Source organism: Ambystoma mexicanum, chromosome 4q (genome assembly GCF_040938575.1).
Source record: "Ambystoma mexicanum isolate Mex_15411 chromosome 4q, UKY_AmexF1_1, whole genome shotgun sequence".
In the NCBI taxonomy this organism is placed as follows: domain Eukaryota; kingdom Metazoa; phylum Chordata; class Amphibia; order Caudata; family Ambystomatidae; genus Ambystoma; species Ambystoma mexicanum.
The window spans coordinates 708783299-708802537 of NC_090928.1; the positions used below are offsets into that span (position 1 = coordinate 708783299).

A 19239-nucleotide genomic window follows, 5' to 3' on the forward strand; every position below is an offset into this window, starting at 1 on the left:
TTCCTTCTGGACGAACCAGTTAAGGGCTTTGAGATCCAGAATTAGATGATACTTCCCCGAAGGTTTGGGGACCAGGAACACCCGTGAGTAGAACCCCTGACCCTGAACAGGGAGAGGAACGGGCATGATGGCCGCCTTTACCACTAATTCGGAGAGAGCGGCGTCCATGGCCAACCTTTTGAGCCGAGACTGGGAACCAAAGTCTGAACCATGCAATGCTGGACAGGAGGAGACAGGAAATGCACTAGATAACCCCTTTGCACTGTGTCCAGAACCCATGAATCGGAACACCACCTTTCCCATACTGGAAAAAACTTCCAGAGCTGCCCGCCCAATGGCAATTCCAAACCGTCAGGATTTAAGAGCCAGCCCAGGACACGAAGAGCGTGGAGGACCCCGACCCCCCCCAGCTCTCTGAAAAAAATGTGATCAGGAGCCAGGGAAAGGCCTACTGGTCACTGGACCAGCACCAGAGGAAGACTTCTTGGCCGTTGAAGGAGGCTTGCGTCGAAGTTTGTCAGTATGTTTGTCCGCCCTAAAAACTTTGTATATCTTATCCTCAAGGGAATCTCCAAAAAGCCTGGACCCATTGAAAGGAAGTTTCAGGGTAGCCGGCTTCTGAGACCCATCAGTCTTCCAGTCCCTCAGGTGCAAATGCCTCCAGGCAGATATACCAACCCCCATGGCCATGGCTGAACCACACACCCCATCAAAAGCCAGATTGGCCAAAACCTCAACTTGTCTCTGCATGTCTGTAAGCAAAGGGGCACAATCAGAGCCTTCAATGACAGCCTTTTTCAATTTCCTGAAACCATTCAACACCATTTCAGCCGTGTAGGAACTGTAGATATTCGCTCGAAGGGCCAGATGCGCCCCTGCATGAACCTTCTGAAGGCCGGAATTAACTCGGCGGTCCACTGGATCCTGGACGGCCGCCTCCTCGGCCGACATAGAGGAGCGACTCACCAGGCTGGCGAGGATATCGTCGACCTCAACTGGATCAGACAGCAAAGTCTTGTCCTTCAATGGGTAAAGTTTGGACATGAAGCGGGGCATTGCAATCTTCTCCGGGTCATGCCATTCCCGGAGTATTTTATCCCGGATATCGGAAACCAATGGAAACCCCTTCGTAGGTGTATGCCTATACTGGCGAATAGAAGGGTCGGCGCCCTCCACCGGCACCAGGAGCTCTGAAACTCCCATGCAATCCCCAACCTGAGCAAGCACCTCCTCCACTCCCTCTCTGTCCAGATACTTCCCTCCAGCATCCGCCGCAGAGGACCAAGAAGAGGCCGATGACTCAGTGCCAGAAGAAGAGGATGATGAGGAAGACAGACGCCTGCGCTTGTGTCCATGAGTATGTGTGCGACTCCCTCTATGATGCTTAAGTAGCTTCTTCAACTCCTTTCTGGTCAGGAAAATACACTTAGCCTTCTTCTTTCTCTTTCTGTATAACTCAGGAGAAGAGGAAGATGAAGAAGAAGAAGACAGGACCAGATGCCTGCTCTTTTCAGAATGTTTTCCCATGTTGAGTATGTCCAAAAACAGTGACCAAAGGAAGCCTCCTTCACCACCAAAGCCCTCTGCAGACTGAACCAAGGCTCCACATACAAACAATTTCCAACATGCTTCTCCCACATTCAAATAGAGGCCAGAAAGAACAACAACCAATAGGAATAACAACAATTAATTCCTATGGCAACACTGCTTGCAGCACCACAGGCGGAGCCCACCCACCTCCGGAGCACATGGATCAAAGAAGAAAAAGGAGCCACCAATCCGCGCACAGCTGCCCATGCAGCATGGCCATGCAACAGGAAAACATGCCCCCAAACTACTTACCTTAACCCGGGTCCGTTTCCTTGGACCCAGGCCATGATGGCCTGCGCTGGCCAAAGCCCAGCAGAAACCAGGCAAGGCAGCCTGACTCGACCGGGACTCGAGTCCCGCAGGGAACCCAGGAGGCTTGCCGCACCTGAGGGAGCCGAAGGCCCCACCACACAGCCCCACCAGGGGGCCAGCAATCAGAGCTCCCAGCGCCCCGTGCCGGGAAGAAAAAAACAAGCCGAACCACCTGCCGGAGGCAGGAAAAAATTAAACTAAGTGACATAGGGGTGGGGGAGGAGTTATAGGAATAAAAAGAAATAAAAGAGGGTCCTGTGTCGGAGGCAGGGGCCTCATGAGGTAAGTACTGGGACGAGGAAGAGTGGACGTGGAGGTAATGAAGCCTGTTAAGGACTGTTTGTTTAGGCCAGGTTCAGCGTTTGGCAGGTCACGCTGCACTTTCCTGCAGGAAGGCATATTTCATTAATTTCACCTTGCCTACTCCATTATGTACACTTACGCTACTGATGAGTTAACTAGGTTTAAACGACGTGCAAAGTCATATTACGTTAAGGATATTAAATAAACTCAAGGCATCAATATAACCCAAACCTAAGCCCAACCGCCCAACTCCTAAACAGAAACTGGTAGCATTACTTAGACAACCCAAGATGAACTGTGTCTGTATTCATTGTAGATCAATTCCCTCTTTTGTATTTGATCTCTTAAAAGACTGTAAATTAGATGTTCTTTTTATAATGTTTCTATTAAATGGATAATAGAACAACCCATAGGGGGGGAGACGGTATCACTGTCATCTGAAAGGCTTCTCTATCCAAGGATTCCAATCGGCTTCACCACCTAAAGGGATAAAGCTTTCCTACCTTATGGGGTAGTAGTCTAGTCCTAATTAAAAAAAGAAATCTCCACACTTAATCACTTTCAAGGGAAATGTAATGAAATACTGTGCTTACTCACAACTTTAATACAGAATAATTTGAATTAAACATACATGCACTCTGACCTTAAAAAATGTATAAAAAATACAGTTAAAGAAAATACAATTAATTATGTCTCAAACACACACATTTGAAACTCAAGAAAAAGCAACACTTCACTTGCTTAAATTAGAGTGTTTGTAAATCCAACACACTTCATGTGCACATTTCTTAATCTTTAAAGCTCGACTTTATGCGCAATGGGTGACATCATCACGCATGCGTTAGACGCGCTGTTATGCTGGATCCTGGACTAGTAAAAAACAAAAGGGAGTGCAGGGCGTCCCTACAGTTGTAGGACACCAGCAGCAATCACCCAGAGAAAGCAACCCTGCAAGCCGAAAAAACTTTGCAAGTGAGTAATGCCTGGTCGGGAGTTTGAAGACTAATAAATAGAGACCCAACTTCTGCGACTCGCTTATTAGAATAAAACCTGACCAGAGTGTCCTCATTTTAGGGCATTTCCTGTGGTTTGAAGATAATTGATTCTTTGAACAACTCAATGAAACAAATAGACTTTCTGCATTTTCAGTCACTGAACAAGAAAGTGCTAGAAATGGGGAGAATACGTACATTATAACAAGGGTTCCTTGGAGTAAAATAGGTTGGGTATGTTTGTTCTGCAGATTCACGTGGTGGTGTTTGTTTGAAATACGCCTCAGACCGTCCCTGGGAGCGTCCATCAACAGTGAAAGTTGAAAGTGGTCATTTGGGAATTGTCTAAGACACTATGGTAAGATAAAGTAATAAACTAACATATCAAAAAACTAAGGATGAATTTTGATTTTACAAAAGAGTCACTGAGAGATTTAGTAATTGTATGTATTTATTTTCTGTACTTCAAGGGAGAACGGGTATGCACTGTGAACACACGTCCAAAATCAATCAGTCCCTGGTGACTGTCCAGCATTTGGAAGCGTTAAGGACAGAAACTTGGACAATTCGGGCTTTAAAGATTAAAAAATTTGCACATGAAGTGTGTTGGATTTACAAACGTAATTTAAGCAAGTGAACAGTGTTAATTTTTCTTGGGTTTCAAATGTGTGTGAGAGACGTAATTAATTGTATGTTCTTTAACTGTATTTTTTATAAATGATTTAAGGTCGGAGTGCATACATGTTTAATACAAATTATTTTGTGTCAAAGTTGTGAGTAAGCACAATATTTCATTAGATTTCCTTTGAAAGGAAACGTTTCTTTTTCATTTACGGCCAGGCTTTTCTATCCATCATCAAATTTAAAGACCTTTCTTGGGATGAAATTTCACAAGTGCGTTTCTTAACCTTGGAATTGTCACACAATGACACTTTAAAAATCATACTATGCTTTTGTACTCCTGGACCTCTGGGCCCATTTCTTGATAGTCTAGAGGAGTTCTTATCTTCTACCGTCCTGGACACTAATGAACTCCTGATTTTAGGAAAATGTAATATTCATTATGAGTTGTCCTCCGTGCCAGCCTCCAGCAAACTATCAGATACAAGTCTGCTCACTCAGTTTTGTCCGTGACTAATTCCCCCTTTCATTCAGCTGGACATTGTCATGATGTAATTTTCAGACGGCAACTGATTTTTTGAATTCCTTACTACACACCCGGTTAGCTGGAGTGATCATTATATGTGACATTTCACCATGGCAGTGGCTGATTCATCAAGGATTGCACAAAGAAATGTCCCTTTGAGTTGCACATCTAAAGCTGCCCTATTAAAAATCCTTAGTCTACTTTGATGGCTAAAATACCTCCATTGGACAATAATCGTGATGTTGACTCATTCTGGACGGAATGCTGTAACAGCCTGCTACCGATAATCAACCACTATGCTCCTATGAAGCAGGTCGAATACAAAAAGGTCTCCAAATCATGGTACTGACCACACTTATCGCACCATCATCGCAGCTCCAATTATAGCTATACAGCCCAGGAAACACATTTAGCCTACCAGAAAGGGTCATTTCCGCCAAGTCCTCTTATATTCAGAAGCAAATTCTGGCAGTGAGTAATAATTCATAGGAACTTTTCAGGACCATCAATAAATGTATTCAGGTTGCCTGCTTGTCCTTCACACGTATCCCCTCAAATAAGTTGATCCAAGACTTCAATATCTTCTTTGTCTCTAAAATGAAGGATTTACAGGTTACATTTCGTATAGGTCCCACTCCTAATACAGGTAGTAGCCATCCACCATTCACACAAGACCCAGACACAAAGAATAGTGACCCTCAGGCCAACACAAGTCTAGCCCCACATCCAAGGGACATGGACCATACTCCCCTGGGTCACCCCCGCCCCCTTTGTTTTACAACCAATCTCGATTAAGCTTGTCTCATCTTTACTCCAGCTTGCAAAACCTACTCAGTTCAAGCTAGATATATTACCAGCCACTGTAGCAAAAACTCTAGCTCCTCAACTGGTGTCAGTGGTCTCCCATGTTAACAACCTTTCCTTCTCTCAAGGTACAGTACCCGTGTCACTCAAAAACGTTTTAATTTTGCCATTACTGAAAAAAACCCTCTTTGGACCCTTTCTAATTTGAACAACTTCAGGCTCATCGCCAACTCATCTTAGATGACAAAAGTCCTGGAGTAAATACAGAACACAATGGTATCCCCAACCTTTTTCCATTGGACTTCCATCCCAATCATGGTAAAGAGTCTGCCCTCTTAGCTGTCTGGGATGACATTTAGACAAAGCAGAGAAGGGTCAGATGTCACTATCAATCAGGTAGGTACTCAGAGCGGCCTTCAACACTGTGATTCATGTTATGCTTTGGTCTCGGCTCCATAGTTTAGCAGGGATGACAGATTTGACCTTTAATTAGTTCAGGAGTTTTCTCTTGGACCAAGAGCATATGGTGGGAACCTATTAAGCTAGGCTGTGTTGTTCCCCAGGGTTCACAAATTATCTTCCGTATTGTTCAATCTTTATCTGCAAACTTTGAGGAAGATTCTGCAAAGGTTTCAATTAAAATATCACTCTTATACAGACTATACGCAAATCTTTGTCACCGTTCCAAGCCCCTGTGGCAAATTTCCGACCTTAGTAGAAGGGTTAGCCAAGGTTCATAACCTGTAAACAGTAGTTTACAGGTTATTCTGAATAAAACAGAGGTCTTACAGCTGGGTCCAAGATTGCTTTTAGACTACCGTAATTGTATTACTAATCATCCTTTTCTCGTTGGGCTTCCCACTTCATATGCATGAAAAGTGTCAAAAATGGGTACCACCTGGAATTGGTACCTATCCTTATGAACGAAGAATAATTTCTCCAGATCCACCTTCTTCCACCTTCAGCTATTGAAAAGAGCCTTGCCCTTCATCTCCAAATAGAACTGGCAACAGGTTACCAGTACTTTCATAAACCCATACAATGATTATGGTAACTCTTTATATGATGACCTTCCAAACTATCAAATTTCCAGGCTTCAAAAGATTCATAATGCAGCAGTACGAATCATTCTCCAACTTCCCGAAGCCATTCCCACCACATCTTTTCGGCAACAATCATTATCGGCTTCCGGGCCTTCAGAGGATACAGTTGAAAATCCTCTGACTGGATATTAAGTGCGACCTTGGCCGGGCTCCTCTTTCTCTCAGCGCGTTTCTGAATTGTTATTAACTAGTAAGGTATCTAAGATCAATGCGGAGCAACCGTCTGGTAATCCCTCACATGCGCTGTTGTTCCAGGGCTGATAGGTGCTTTGCAGTAGTTGGCCCCATGCTAGGGAATAAGCTGCCCATGCCATGCCCACGTTCCTTTTCTGTTGATTGGCTGGGCTGTTCCGTTTAACTGGCAGTGTTTTAACATCTGCACCCCGATACAGGGGTCCCTTGATATTAGCGCATGACAAATATTTACAAATACAAATACAACCCAGAGAATGAGTCATAGAAAGCACTGATTTTAAATCTGGTAAACGTGTTTCTGTTGTGCAAACGCTGACATCGTCTTAATTTTAGGTGCATGATTTTCTTGAAAGGAGGGAATTTTATAAGGAACCTGGTTACGTATTGAAAAGTGCTTATGAAAAAGCACTGCTGTGATATTCTAAGACTGTGAATCATGAAATAGAATCGTATCGGTGTTCTACAAACTGACAGCAATCAACCTCATGACGTTATTCCAAAACCACTGATTACATTGTAGACTCTTTAAAGCTTGTAAAACACAGGAAGTCTTTATTCATTAAGATCAGTGCATTTAATGACCTGCAGTGCCCTCCAGGGGACTGTCACGCTAATAACACCATACAGTGATTCAATGAACCAATGCGAAACCCATCCATCAAGGAGTGAATCCAGTGCAAGAGGACAGGCCTGAGGTGTAGGTCATGCTTGATGTATTTCAGTGAAACACACAACGTGCACGGCTGGAAGTGGTGCTTTGTGTATACCATGCTCAAGACAGCTGCATATTTACAGAACAGCCTCCACATCCAGGCACTTGTTTTAACAACGATTTTGCATTCCAACCTCTTTCATCCACAATCACGCACTCATTGCCTTGGAACGTAGAACACACTGTTGACACTATGTGCCTGATTTACACAGCGTTTTCAATGGGATCAGGCCCCATGACTCTCCTCCCTCCTACTCGTTTGGCACTGGGTAAGTCAGGTTCCTATGAGTAGCTGGGCTCAGATATCCCTGTATACGAGTTGTCATTGGTCACACAATGTTATTGGCATGAATATTATATATTTCAAGTTGAATAGGTGTAGAAAAACGAGTTCAATTGCTGTATTGTGTAGTTCTTCTGCAAGACTTTACTTTCATATCCATGTTTGTCAAAGTCCCAAGCAAAACGTTTGCCACACCTGAACTAACCCAAACATGCGTCTACTAATCACATATGTGTGAAACTTTGCAGGTAGTCTTATGATAGCTAGAATGTAGGCCATGTTGCCAATTATGTTATCATATGCATGTGAAAGTGGTGCACATTCTGGATCTCGAGCATGGTAAATGCCAACATTGTTGTCATATGTTTGTTCTGGCATATAACTGCCTGAATAACATGATACATCTTATATGCTTCTTTTTGTCATCAGGTTCTGAGGGGATGATATGCGGTGTGATCTTGTTGTTGCTCTGAACAAACTGGCCTGTAAACAAATGCTACTTTGTTTCAGACCATATCGATGTGTGTAGTGAATTAGCCTATCATGCGTAATCTCTTCTTCATAGTGTTGGCTTACTTAACTTTCCTTTGGCACATAGGGGCTGGGGCTCTCCAAAAGCAACACATTGCACAGTGAGCTAGGGTGACTACATGCTTGTACCAGAAAGTTCACAAATATAAGGTTGTATTGTTTTTTCAGCTAAGAGAAGATAATATATTTTTTCTTGGGACAGAGGTCTGCGTAAGTAATTTGATCATGTACAAATTATCCTAAAGCATCCCAAAACAAACGTTACCAAAATAAACCGATCCACATCCCAGGTAATATTACCAACAGAGCATATGTGTACCTCTTTAAAGGGACACAATTACCATTATTTCCTTTCACGATTGTTCTCAAGTTCCTTCCTCACACTGCCTCATCATTGGGTTGGTGTCAGTTTGTCAATTCCTGCCCAGTTCTCATCCCCCTTATTTGTTCTCAAAAGCCAACTTTGCAAAGAAAAAACATCATTGCTCAGAGTAAACTGTAGCATTAAAGCAAACATCTGATGGCATTTATTTCATACTAAGTCATGCTTTTATCATACAACAAAGTTAGCATTTATGTTGTCACTTACAGTACATGTTCTGGTCTATTAAGGCAGCTATGTGCGTTCTGTTCTTTTTATTTAGGAAGACATTTACAGGCAAGCATAATATACAGTTTTTCAAACCTTTTCCAGGACACAATACAAGACAGAATTAATATTGTTTGTCTATATCTTAGAAGCAATATCTCTTCGGACTAAGCTCCTGTCAATCTCGTTCACACTGCGACAACCTACAAAAGAAAATCATTTTCATTAGATAAGACATGTAGTGCACCTTTAAGCAATACTAGCGATTTTGAATTACAGTTTCATTACTGTGAACCCTGCCAATAATGTAACCAATTCTCTATAGACTGACATCTTTTGATAGCGTTTTCTATTGGTATATTTTATACACTAAATTCTAGAGTTGGCAAATAAAAGCATATTTAATGTGAAATTCAATTCATCTATTTATTTTAATAGTTCTTCAGATTCCGAACCCTTTATGGTAAATGTTTTATGTCTACTATAATAGGAACAGGTTATGGTGACAGCCTTGTAGTTATTATAGTGCTCTTGAAAGAATCAAATGGAGTACAATGAAAACAAATGCGAATGTTAACCCAAAAGACCCCGCATATATCATTAAAGGCCCCCATATCCCTTGACAGCACTGTAGGTGTTATATTGTTTGTCCTGTGGTATTGTCCTTCTTGTGTTTTAACTCTGTTTTCAATGCTGAAAATACTTACTAAATAGTTCAATATTTTGGCACATGAAAGCATACCATTTCAATGTTGCAACCTCAGATCATAAAGAATTTCGAGGCAAACAAGACTTTTCAGAGGAGCACCTAGGAAATATTTGTATGGAAATGAAACATTGCAGGCTCAGGTAGAGGAAATAAAAATGCAGACAATAATTGCTAGCTTTATTCCATCCATGCCACCCTAATAACATACATTAAAGGATGTTGTGTGTCTTGTATGTATTCATTGAGGTGATTTATATAGTGTACATCTAGCTAGAAAGCAACCGTGCACAGGATGGGGGATCACCTTGTCTGCCTCATGTGTCGGTGAAGTGTTCCTTGATGAGCAGGGTCTTCAGATCTTTCTTAAATCTCAGAAGGGAATGAGTCAGCCGGATGGTAGCAGGAAGGTACTTCCTGACCATGGGAGCGTAGCAAGTCAATGCTTGTTTTCTGGTCTTCTTCTTGCACTTCTTAGATTCCACTCTGGCAAAATCTGGACTCCTGGTATTGCATTGGACACGTGAGATGGTGATATTTTCAGCTAACTATGATGATGCTGTGGACATTAGAGCTTTAAAGGGCATGCAGGATGAATTCCAAGTAATCCGAACTTGGAGGGATAAGATGTCGTTTGTTGAGAGTGGGGCAAATGTGGTCAATGCTTTTCAGTCCTATGATTAGGAATGCTGCGGCAATCGGGACAGCTTAATAGGGGTTGCAAAAGTCGTTGGGACACCTGCTAGGATAACAGCACTATCCAGGCGGAAGAGCACCAGGGCCTGGACACCGGTTCTGAAGTCAGAGGTAGGGATGAAGTGTTTCATTCAATGAAGACATGACAGCTGTTTGTGTCTTTGTGGCAATATTAGCATCGAAGGGTGGGGGGGCACAATCACTGGTGATGCCAATGGACTTTACACTGAAGGTGAGTTGGAGGGACAAACCACTGAGAATCATTTGTGTTAGCCAGGGATTACCTTGGGCACATTTTGGTGGTTCCCCAGAGGAGGATGTTTTGGCAGGGTTGAATTTCACATAGGCACTTGACATCCAGGCTTGAATGGTAGAGAGTCAGTGTTTCAGTCGGTGAAGTTCAATGGGGAGTTGACTTTCAGGTATAGCGGGCTGTCATCAACCTTGCGGGTGGATTTTGAATTTGGCCAATAGTGCACCCAGTAGCTCCATGTCGAGTTTGAAGATGACAGGGAAGAGAATGTAGCCTTGTGGGATTCCATGTCAATGCAGTCAAACTGGTTAGAAAGGATATTAAAGTTGGATGAAGGAGTAAGTGTGTAAGCAAGGTTGGTGAAGATTTCTTCAAAACCATCCATGGGAAGGTTTTTGAATGAGCATTGAGGTGACTTTGTTGGAGTCAGTGGTCCTTGATGGGAGAGTTTTTCAAGCTGGAGATTGATAGGTATAGCTCATTGACCAGTCCATTTGAGTTGTATGCATGGGAGGTAGTTTATATCTGGTGAAGATGTGAGTAGCACTTGCTGTGGGAGGTATTTTTGATGATTTGTGGGATGTGAAAGGTGCCCAGGAGAGGTTCTTTAAACTTCTCAGTTCGATATCTTTTTTAAAAACGAAATCTGTCATATTTTTAATCACAGCTTGAACTTTCTATGCTTGGCTACTGTTGAGTATTAATGTCTGCAAATAATTATCTCACTTGATTCCCACCAAAGCAGGCCTGCTAGCCTCTCTACATTTATATCAGTGTTCAAGCAGCCCTGCATTCCCTGCTGTGTTTATTCATGCTCACATTTCAGATTTTATGTCAAATCCAAATATGATACACAAACTACCTTATGGTGGTTCAAGGTAGACACTTATTTTCATACTTACTGGCTAACATCAGTATTATTTCTATTTCTATTGCGGCTGACGCTTCGTGGGCCAGCTGAATATCCCGCTCCGCTTATATGTGTAGGGGGACCAGGCAGCACAGCGTACGGGCACAGCTGGCATGCCTGATGCCTGTCCGGGTCACAGATGGGCTTTGGGCAGGGGGTAACTCCAATGAGCATGACTCCTCACCTGCTGATAGGTTTGTGCTTTCTCAGCTTTATAGCAGAGTGACTCTCTGCAATCTTGATCCTTAAGACATTATAGCCCCCTTTGTGGGCTACTCTTTCCCCTCCTGGTTCTTGTCATGAAAACTTGCTGTTTGGTTTACACTGTAACGAGCGCTCGCCAGTGAAACATAGATTGGACATGTATGTTTTGTTGTCCACTCACCTGCCTGATTGTATATGCGTGTCAGAAACCTGGTTGCCTGACACCTCTATCCCTGATACTTTACAATCACCCCTACCCCTGGATTATGCTTTGTTACATGCAGACCGTGGTGCACCCCACCCCAGTGGTAGCCTGGCCTTCATTTTTAGGAAAACTCTCCAGTCTTCTCTGGCTGCAGTTCCTCACTGTCTCAATGTAGGGCTTCTGTTGGTTTGCCTGCCCCAATCTCCTTCTAATGCCTTGTACTTGCTTTTTGTGTATCGACCGCCTGGGTATGACACATTCTTTTCTGAAGGATTGGCGGACCTGATTGCCGACCCTCAGCTGAAACACGCTTCGCTCTGTATCCTTGGGGATTTTAACGTTTGGCCTGATGTTGCTTCTGACACTCCAGCAGCCAGCTTGGTGCAGCTGATGGGTGAATTTAGCTTAATACAGCACGTTCATGGTCTCACACACTCTTTGGGTCACACTTTGGACCTCATCTTTGCACCACTTGGCTTGATTCAGGAGCATGTTGCATTGCCCTTGGTGTGGTTAGATAACTTCCTGATCCTGTTTACTGTCTCTTGTGCTCTTCTTCTTAGTGATCCCCCTCCTACAGCACACGTATATCTCATATTCTGGATAGTCTATCCATTTCAAGGCCCACAGACACGTCCATTGATCTCCTAACAGCTCTTCAAGCTGCCTTTGACATGGCAGCTTATGTGGTTGCACCTCTAATGAAACAGGATAAATCTTGCAGGCGTTCTGCTCCTTGGTATACTCCTGATTTACAGGCACAGAAGCTTATATACAAACAGGCAGAGCATGTCTGGCGTTCTGCTTATTTGTTGGCAGATTGATACCGGCTTGAAACAGCCTGCCTGTTGTGCTAGGCTAACTGCATCTCTATAGCAGTTAATGGGCCTCATTCCGAGTATGGCGGTAAGGGATAGCGGCCACCGGTAACGAGACCGGTGGCGGTAATCCCTTACCGCCATACTCCGAGTTCCCTTTGCGCCCTCGCCCTTAACGCCTGCTTTGAGCAGGTGTTAAAGTCGAGGGCGCAAAGGGGCCTCCAAGCCAATAACGGTGACCGTAATGAACGGTCACCGTTATTTGCATCTTCCCCATTCCCATTGAGCCCTATGGGGGTTCATTTGGGAATGGGGAAGAGCCTTGGTGAATGGGGAATTACCGCCCCGCCAACCTTGGAATGGGGCGGTAATTCCGCCATCCACCAAGGCGCTGCCGGTCCGGGTACGGCGTCAACCAAGGCGTTAATAGCGCCATTGGTTAGCACTGTACTCGGAATGAGGCCCAATGAGTCCAAAGCTCTTTTTTTCGGCAGTTAAAGTGCTTTCTTCCTCTGCATCCACCTCACCCATCCTTTGTGGAGGTCTCAGAAAAGCTTGTCTTGGAAGATATTTCTGGTCTTAGATCATGTTCCCCTCTAGACCCCATTCCTCTGCATATGCTTAAGGCAATAAAGTCTAAGCTAACCCCCTTTATCACCTCTGCGGTTAATTCCTCCCTTCATGGTGGGGTGTTTTCCACTGCCCTTAAAATGCCCCTGTTTTCTCCTTTACTAAGAAAACCTAAACTGGATCCCTCCGTCTTGCCGATTTCTGGCCTATTTCCCTCTTAAGGTATCTCATGAAGAGCCTTGAGGCTATTGTTACTCAACTGAGAGACTTTTTAGAGGAATATCCATCTTGGATAGTCATCACTCTGGGTGTTGTCCTCTGATGGGGACTGAAGCAGTCCTGGTTTCAGTGTTAGATGACATCACACTAATCAGGATCCAAGGTGGTACGGCTCTCCTCATCATGCTTGACTTATCGGCGGCGTTCAACACGATTGACCATTCTATTCGGTGTTGTCGCCTCGAGGAGGCCAGCATTAGGGGGACCGCCGTCCAGTGGCTTACTTCTTTGCTTTCCCACTATTCTCAGGCTCTTTCACTTCACCACTGCAGGTCCTACCCGATTACTGTGGCTTTGGCATCACCCATAGCTCCTGCGTTTCTCCTCTTTTAATTAACATCTATGCAAGGCCACTGGCAGAGCTGATCTGCTCTCATGGGTGTCGTTTTTACACGTATACAGATAACACCCAAATCATTCTGAGAGTGGACCATAATTCTGCTGACTCTGCCAGGGGTATGAGATCATGCCTTGCTTCAATCGGCAGCTGGATGAGCGCTAACCGGCTCAAGCTTAACAGTGAGAAATCTGAGGTTATGATTATCAGCCCTCTGGCTCATGGTCAGGCATGGACTTCGAACTTCTGACCCATTAGCCTAAGGAAAATGGCCTGTTGATTAAATTGTTAAATTAGCAGCAAAATCAGCTCTTCTCTATCTCCTGAGCATCAGATCAGCCCCATCTGCAAATCGGGTTTTTTTAAAACTTAAAACGCTTAGGAAAGTGATATCCTTCCTGCACCAGCACTATTGGGCCCTTGGCATTCCCACAGCAATTTCGGGAGTCCTGGCCTATTGCAACACATCCTTCTTGCCCAGCCTAAATACTGCATCCATAGGCTCCAGATTTTGCAGAACTGAGCTACTCGCTTGGTGATGGGCTTGCCTTGATTTGTACATGGCTGGCCTATTCTGGTCCAGCTTCTCTGGCTGCCTGCCGAGTGTTGCATTACGTTCAAGACTCTTTGCCTGAAATGCCACGCATTGCATAGGCAGGGTCTTGTCTTCCTTCAGGAAAATATCTCAGCCTATGTTACTATTAGGGCTCTCAGCTCAGTAGACTCAAGTCTTCTTGTCGTTCCGCAATTAAGTAAGGCCACAGTGGGTGGCCAAACTTTCTCTGTGGCTTTCTCTTGGAAGGCTCTCCCTCTTTCCCTCAGATTAACCAAGGGCTTCCTTCATTTTAGGGTGGACATGATTTCATTGTGGCATGGGATTTTTAATAGCAAAGCATTCAATTAATTAAAGCATTAATGTTCCTGTGCTGTGTTGGTGACTTGCATGTATTGAATTTTTGGATTGGTTTTACCGCACAAAACAATTTCAAATGTTCTGACTTTTAGCCAATTTTTCTCCAAATTATGCTGGGTAATGCATTAAAACACATATTTATATTTTTCTTCTAGTGCAGTGAGTGGTGTGCTGCTGCAGCAGCATGATTATCATGTGTATTGTGCAAGCCTGGTAGTGTAGGGCGGGCCAGAATGTGGCACGATCCCTGATAGGGCCCTCAGGATGGCTCACAGGGGGGCCCGCCAATTACATGCTGCACCACTGCACTTGGCATAGGCGGCATTCCTTTTTCAAAGCCACTCACTGCTCCCTACAGCAGAGCAGGGCCAGAGCAGGCTGTTCTTGCTATTTGTTGGTTGAAGAAGGGGCTGAGAGAGTAGGAGTCAGGTCTGGACACTTGGATTTGACGTCATTCCTTTTCAAAGCTGCTCACAGCTTGCTTCAGCAGAGCCAGAGTAGGCTGTTCCCTGCCATTTGGGCGGTGAACACAGTGGTCACAAGCACACAACTGGTCCTCTTCCTGAGCACCATTGCTCATCAAAGCTAAAGGGGGTCAAGGGCAAGTCCACCAAGTCAGAGTGAATTGACGAGGCAGCTGTAGTTAGCTCCCCTAAAGCTCAGAGCATATCTCGGTACTGAACCCTGGAACTACCTGCTGATTCTTCATTGCCGGCATCAAGACTGGATCTCAAAAAGGAGTTATGCTGCAATGTGCTTAAGAAGCGTAAAGGTGCCAGCCGGGGTGGGACGTTCAAAGTGAGTTTGATCTCCATATATGCCATACCTCCATTGGGTTGGGTACTGTAAGGATATTTGGCGTGTTACAGTACACAGTACAGCAATACTGCACAAGTAGCACAATTTTTTTTTTTGCAGCACCACCACTTTGCAGCACCACCACCACAAGGGTGCGGTGCATTGCTATATGGGTTAGCAGATTAACAAGGAAAGACAGGCTATTCAGTCAAAAAACGATTTTAACATATAAGATGCAAAGCTATTTTTACAGTTAAAAGCACACGTGTTCATTTAAAAATGCACACTATTTTTCACCTGAAATGCCTATATTGCTAGAGACACATTTGAAAATTAACAGCTAACCTATTAATTGTTAATAGGTTAGCTGTTAATTTTCAAATGTGTCTCTAGCAATATAGGCATTTCAGGTGAAAAATAGTGTGCATTTTTAAATGAACACGTGTGCTTTTAACTGTAAAAATAGCTTTGCATCTTATATGTTAAAATCGTTTTTTGACTGAATAGCCTGTCTTTCCTTGTTAATCTGCTAACCCATATAGCAATGCACCGCACCCTTGTGGTGGTGGTGCTGCAAAGTGGTGGTGCTGCAAAAAAAAAAATTGTGCTACTTGTGCAGTATTGCTGTCAAAATAGCCTGTCTTTCCTTGTTAATCTGCTAACCCATATAGCAATGCACCGCACCCTTGTGGTGGTGGTGCTGCAAAGTGGTGGTGCTGCAAAAAAAAAAATTGTGCTACTTGTGCAGTATTGCTGTACTGTGTACTGTAACACGCCAAATATCCTTACATATACCCTCCTTTTTTTTTTAGAACTTGGCTATAATCCAAGCCAATTCCTAAAAACAACTTGTTCTATTTTTTTTTACAATATAGCAATCCAACAAAATGAATATTCATGTGCATCAATGAAAATTTGCAATTAACATTTCATCTGAGTCCATCAGTTCATAAAATGTTCCACATTTGCCTTCTCGGTGGAAGTGGCATTACTTTAAGTTTAAATTTTCCAAGTCAATTAAAAACAATTAAATAAAACAACTAACTAAAACAAATAAGTAATATAACAAGTTAAAATAAATAATTAAAATAATAAATACGTGGAACTTCATATGCCGGAACTTTTGTTTTGTCTCTTTTGGTATGTCCCGACCAGCGATGTTATTCGGTTCATTCGAGTACTCTTTCATCTTGGCAATCTTGAATCCACAGTAGTCATCTCTTTTGGCATTCCGGTTATTTTGTCTTCACCTCCACCTGGAGGCAGGCATCTTTTGGTCTTCATCCAGGGGACTCCAGGACTCCATCGTCTCCCGTGGCCTCTGATCCCGGAACCTCCGACCAAATAATGTTAATTGTCTAAATCAAAATAGAAAATAAACAGATTAAGTACATAGCACAATACTAACTTCATCCTTTTGCCAAAAATAAAACATGCTTGGTAAAAATACTTCGTTTTTTTTTCTTTTTTCTGAAATTAAACACAAGTTAAAAGAAAACAAACACATATAAAACAGCATTCAATATTTAATACCCTTTCTCTCTGCACACCAACCACGAGCTTCCGTTATATGTGCATTTATTTATTTATTTATTTTTTATTTATTTATTTATTTATTTATTTATATTATATATTTTCACATATATTACAGTGTTTATGTGCCATCATAACAATCAACTTTTTTTTAACTTCTTTGTCACTGCCTTCTGATCACACCCATTTATTTTCTCAAGGGACTCTATCCGTTTCCACATGCTCAAGCTGCCTGATCTCATGTCTGGGATGGCATGGTTTGATTTGATTTACATGGACAAACTGCTCTATTGCTGTTTCACCTTCATTTTTCAAAATTTTATACACTACAGGAGAGACTTTATCTATAATTCGAAATGGCCCCTGCCAGGCTGCCAGAAATTTAGAATTTTTCTGTTTACTTTTTCCAAAATGAAACTTGTACACCTGATCCCCTACATTGTATTCCTTTACTGATGTCTTTTTGTCATAATATGACTTAGCACTGTCAGCAGCTCTTTCCAGATTTCTCTGCACAAAAGCAAATGCATGTTGCAAATGCTTCCTCAGTTCATCAATATATTCATGAACTGTGGATGCACTCACTAGAGTTTGCTCATGTGTTCTGTATAGTAGGTGTTGTGGTAACACCATTTTCCTACCTGTTAAGACCTCATGGGGGCTAACACCTGTTGCTTTGGCAGGAGTCGACCTGATTGCCATCAAAACCAATGGTAAACGCAAATCCCAGCTGGAACCTGCTTCTGCCACAAATTTCTTTAAAATGTCCACAACAGACCTATTGCTTCTTTCAACTGTACCTGAAGACGCCGCCCGATATGCGATATGTAGTTTCCTTTTCACACCTAGTATTCGCCATACCTTACTCATTAGAGTACTTGTGAAATGACTTCCTCTGTCTGACTCAATTCTTTGTGGCAACCCAAACCTTGAGAACACATGGTTCACCAGCAATGTGGCTGCTGTTTGCGCACTACAATCTGGTGCAGGAATGCACTCAATCCACTTTGACATCAAACATACCACACTCAAAATATAACGGTGTCCCCTGCTCGACCTTTTTAAAGGACCTACATAGTCTATTTGCAAATCTGACCATGGGAGAGTTAGGCCTCTTTTCATCAATGGTGCTCTATGCATTGGTGAAGCAGGTTTAAATTGGGCGCATACTAGACATCCTCTAGTATATAATTCCACATCTTGGGACATATGTGGCCAGTAAGCATAATCTTTTAGTATTTCTAATGTCTTTTGTGAGCCTCTATGACCTGCAGTTATGGCATCGTGTGCATGGTGTAGCATTAGTCCTCTGAATGAAAGGGGTACTACCCACTGTATTTGCCCTGTTATGGACTCTCTAATCATGAGTCCATCCTGTAATCTAATTCGTGTTTTGTTCTTTAATAACACCCTCAACTCTTCTTTTCCCATACAATCATTTTCTGTTAAAGGATTTTGTTCAGGATCTATCAAATGATTATAATAGATTCCTAAAATTTGATCATTCTTTTGTGCCTCAATCAAATCTTGGTCTGGCGTGTCATGACTCCACTGCACCACCGGTTGATCTACCTCCTTTGGTGCTTTAGAACGTGTGACTGCATCAATTTGTATTTCACCCATTAAATAATCAATAGGTAGCAATTCTCCCATCACAGCCCCAATCTTAGCCAGATGGTCTGCCTTATCATTTCCCTCCTTATCCTCTCCTGGTGTTTTTAAATGCCCACGAATTTTTCTCCAGTATATTGTTAAATTATTTTCTGACACCAATTTGTCTATGGCTTGTATCATTTTTCCATGTTTAAGTGGCTTTTTGTTGTATGTAACCATGCCTCTTGCTTTCCAACCAGGCAAATATTCCACAAAGCTATTCCGTGCATAGTCAGAATCAGTCACCAGGACAATTTCACTGAACTTTTTATCAACTGCAGTAGCAATTGCTTTATAGATGGCTGCCAATTCCGCCACCTGACTGCTCCTATCTCCAATCCTCATCCCTATACTAGGAACGCCTTCACATTTCAACCAGACATTTCCTATTCCTGCCACTAATTGTTTATTACAGTCATTTTCAATGTGAAAAGCACAACCATCCACATATACAGTTGGCAAATCCTTGCATGTTTTTTCATCAAAAGCTTTGTGTGGTGATTGTTCAAATTCCTGTAAACTAGCTTCCACATCCATTTCATTTGTTATTTGTTCAGCTGCACAGTCATGTAAGTCAGCTAACCCTTGAGCAATTGGGCTCTTTTTATTTTGTCCATATCTTACTTCTACGGGAAAACCTTGTAATGCCAGTGTCCATGAAGTGATTCTGGATTGCGCTAGATTGCCTGATCTAATTCTTTTACTCTCTAAAAATTGCAAAGGTTGATGATTTGTTTCAATAATCACCTTTTCTCCCTGAACAATGGGGCGGAAATGTTGTAGCGCCCACACAGTGGTTAATA

The 19239-nt window shown here is 42.9% G+C and overlaps 1 protein-coding gene across 2 annotated transcripts in view; it reads right to left on the bottom strand.

The window, feature by feature from the left end:
• Positions 1 to 8593: 8593 nt before the first annotated feature.
• HAO1 (hydroxyacid oxidase 1) overlaps positions 8594 to 19239 on the bottom strand; it is a 411308-nt gene continuing 400662 nt past the window's right edge. For both annotated transcript variants that reach the window (XM_069608280.1, XM_069608281.1), the window contains one exon: positions 8594 to 8764. In XM_069608280.1, the coding sequence (XP_069464381.1) occupies positions 8700 to 8764 (65 nt within the window). In that variant the 3' untranslated portion in view covers positions 8594 to 8699. The remainder of the gene's footprint in view (positions 8765 to 19239) is intronic.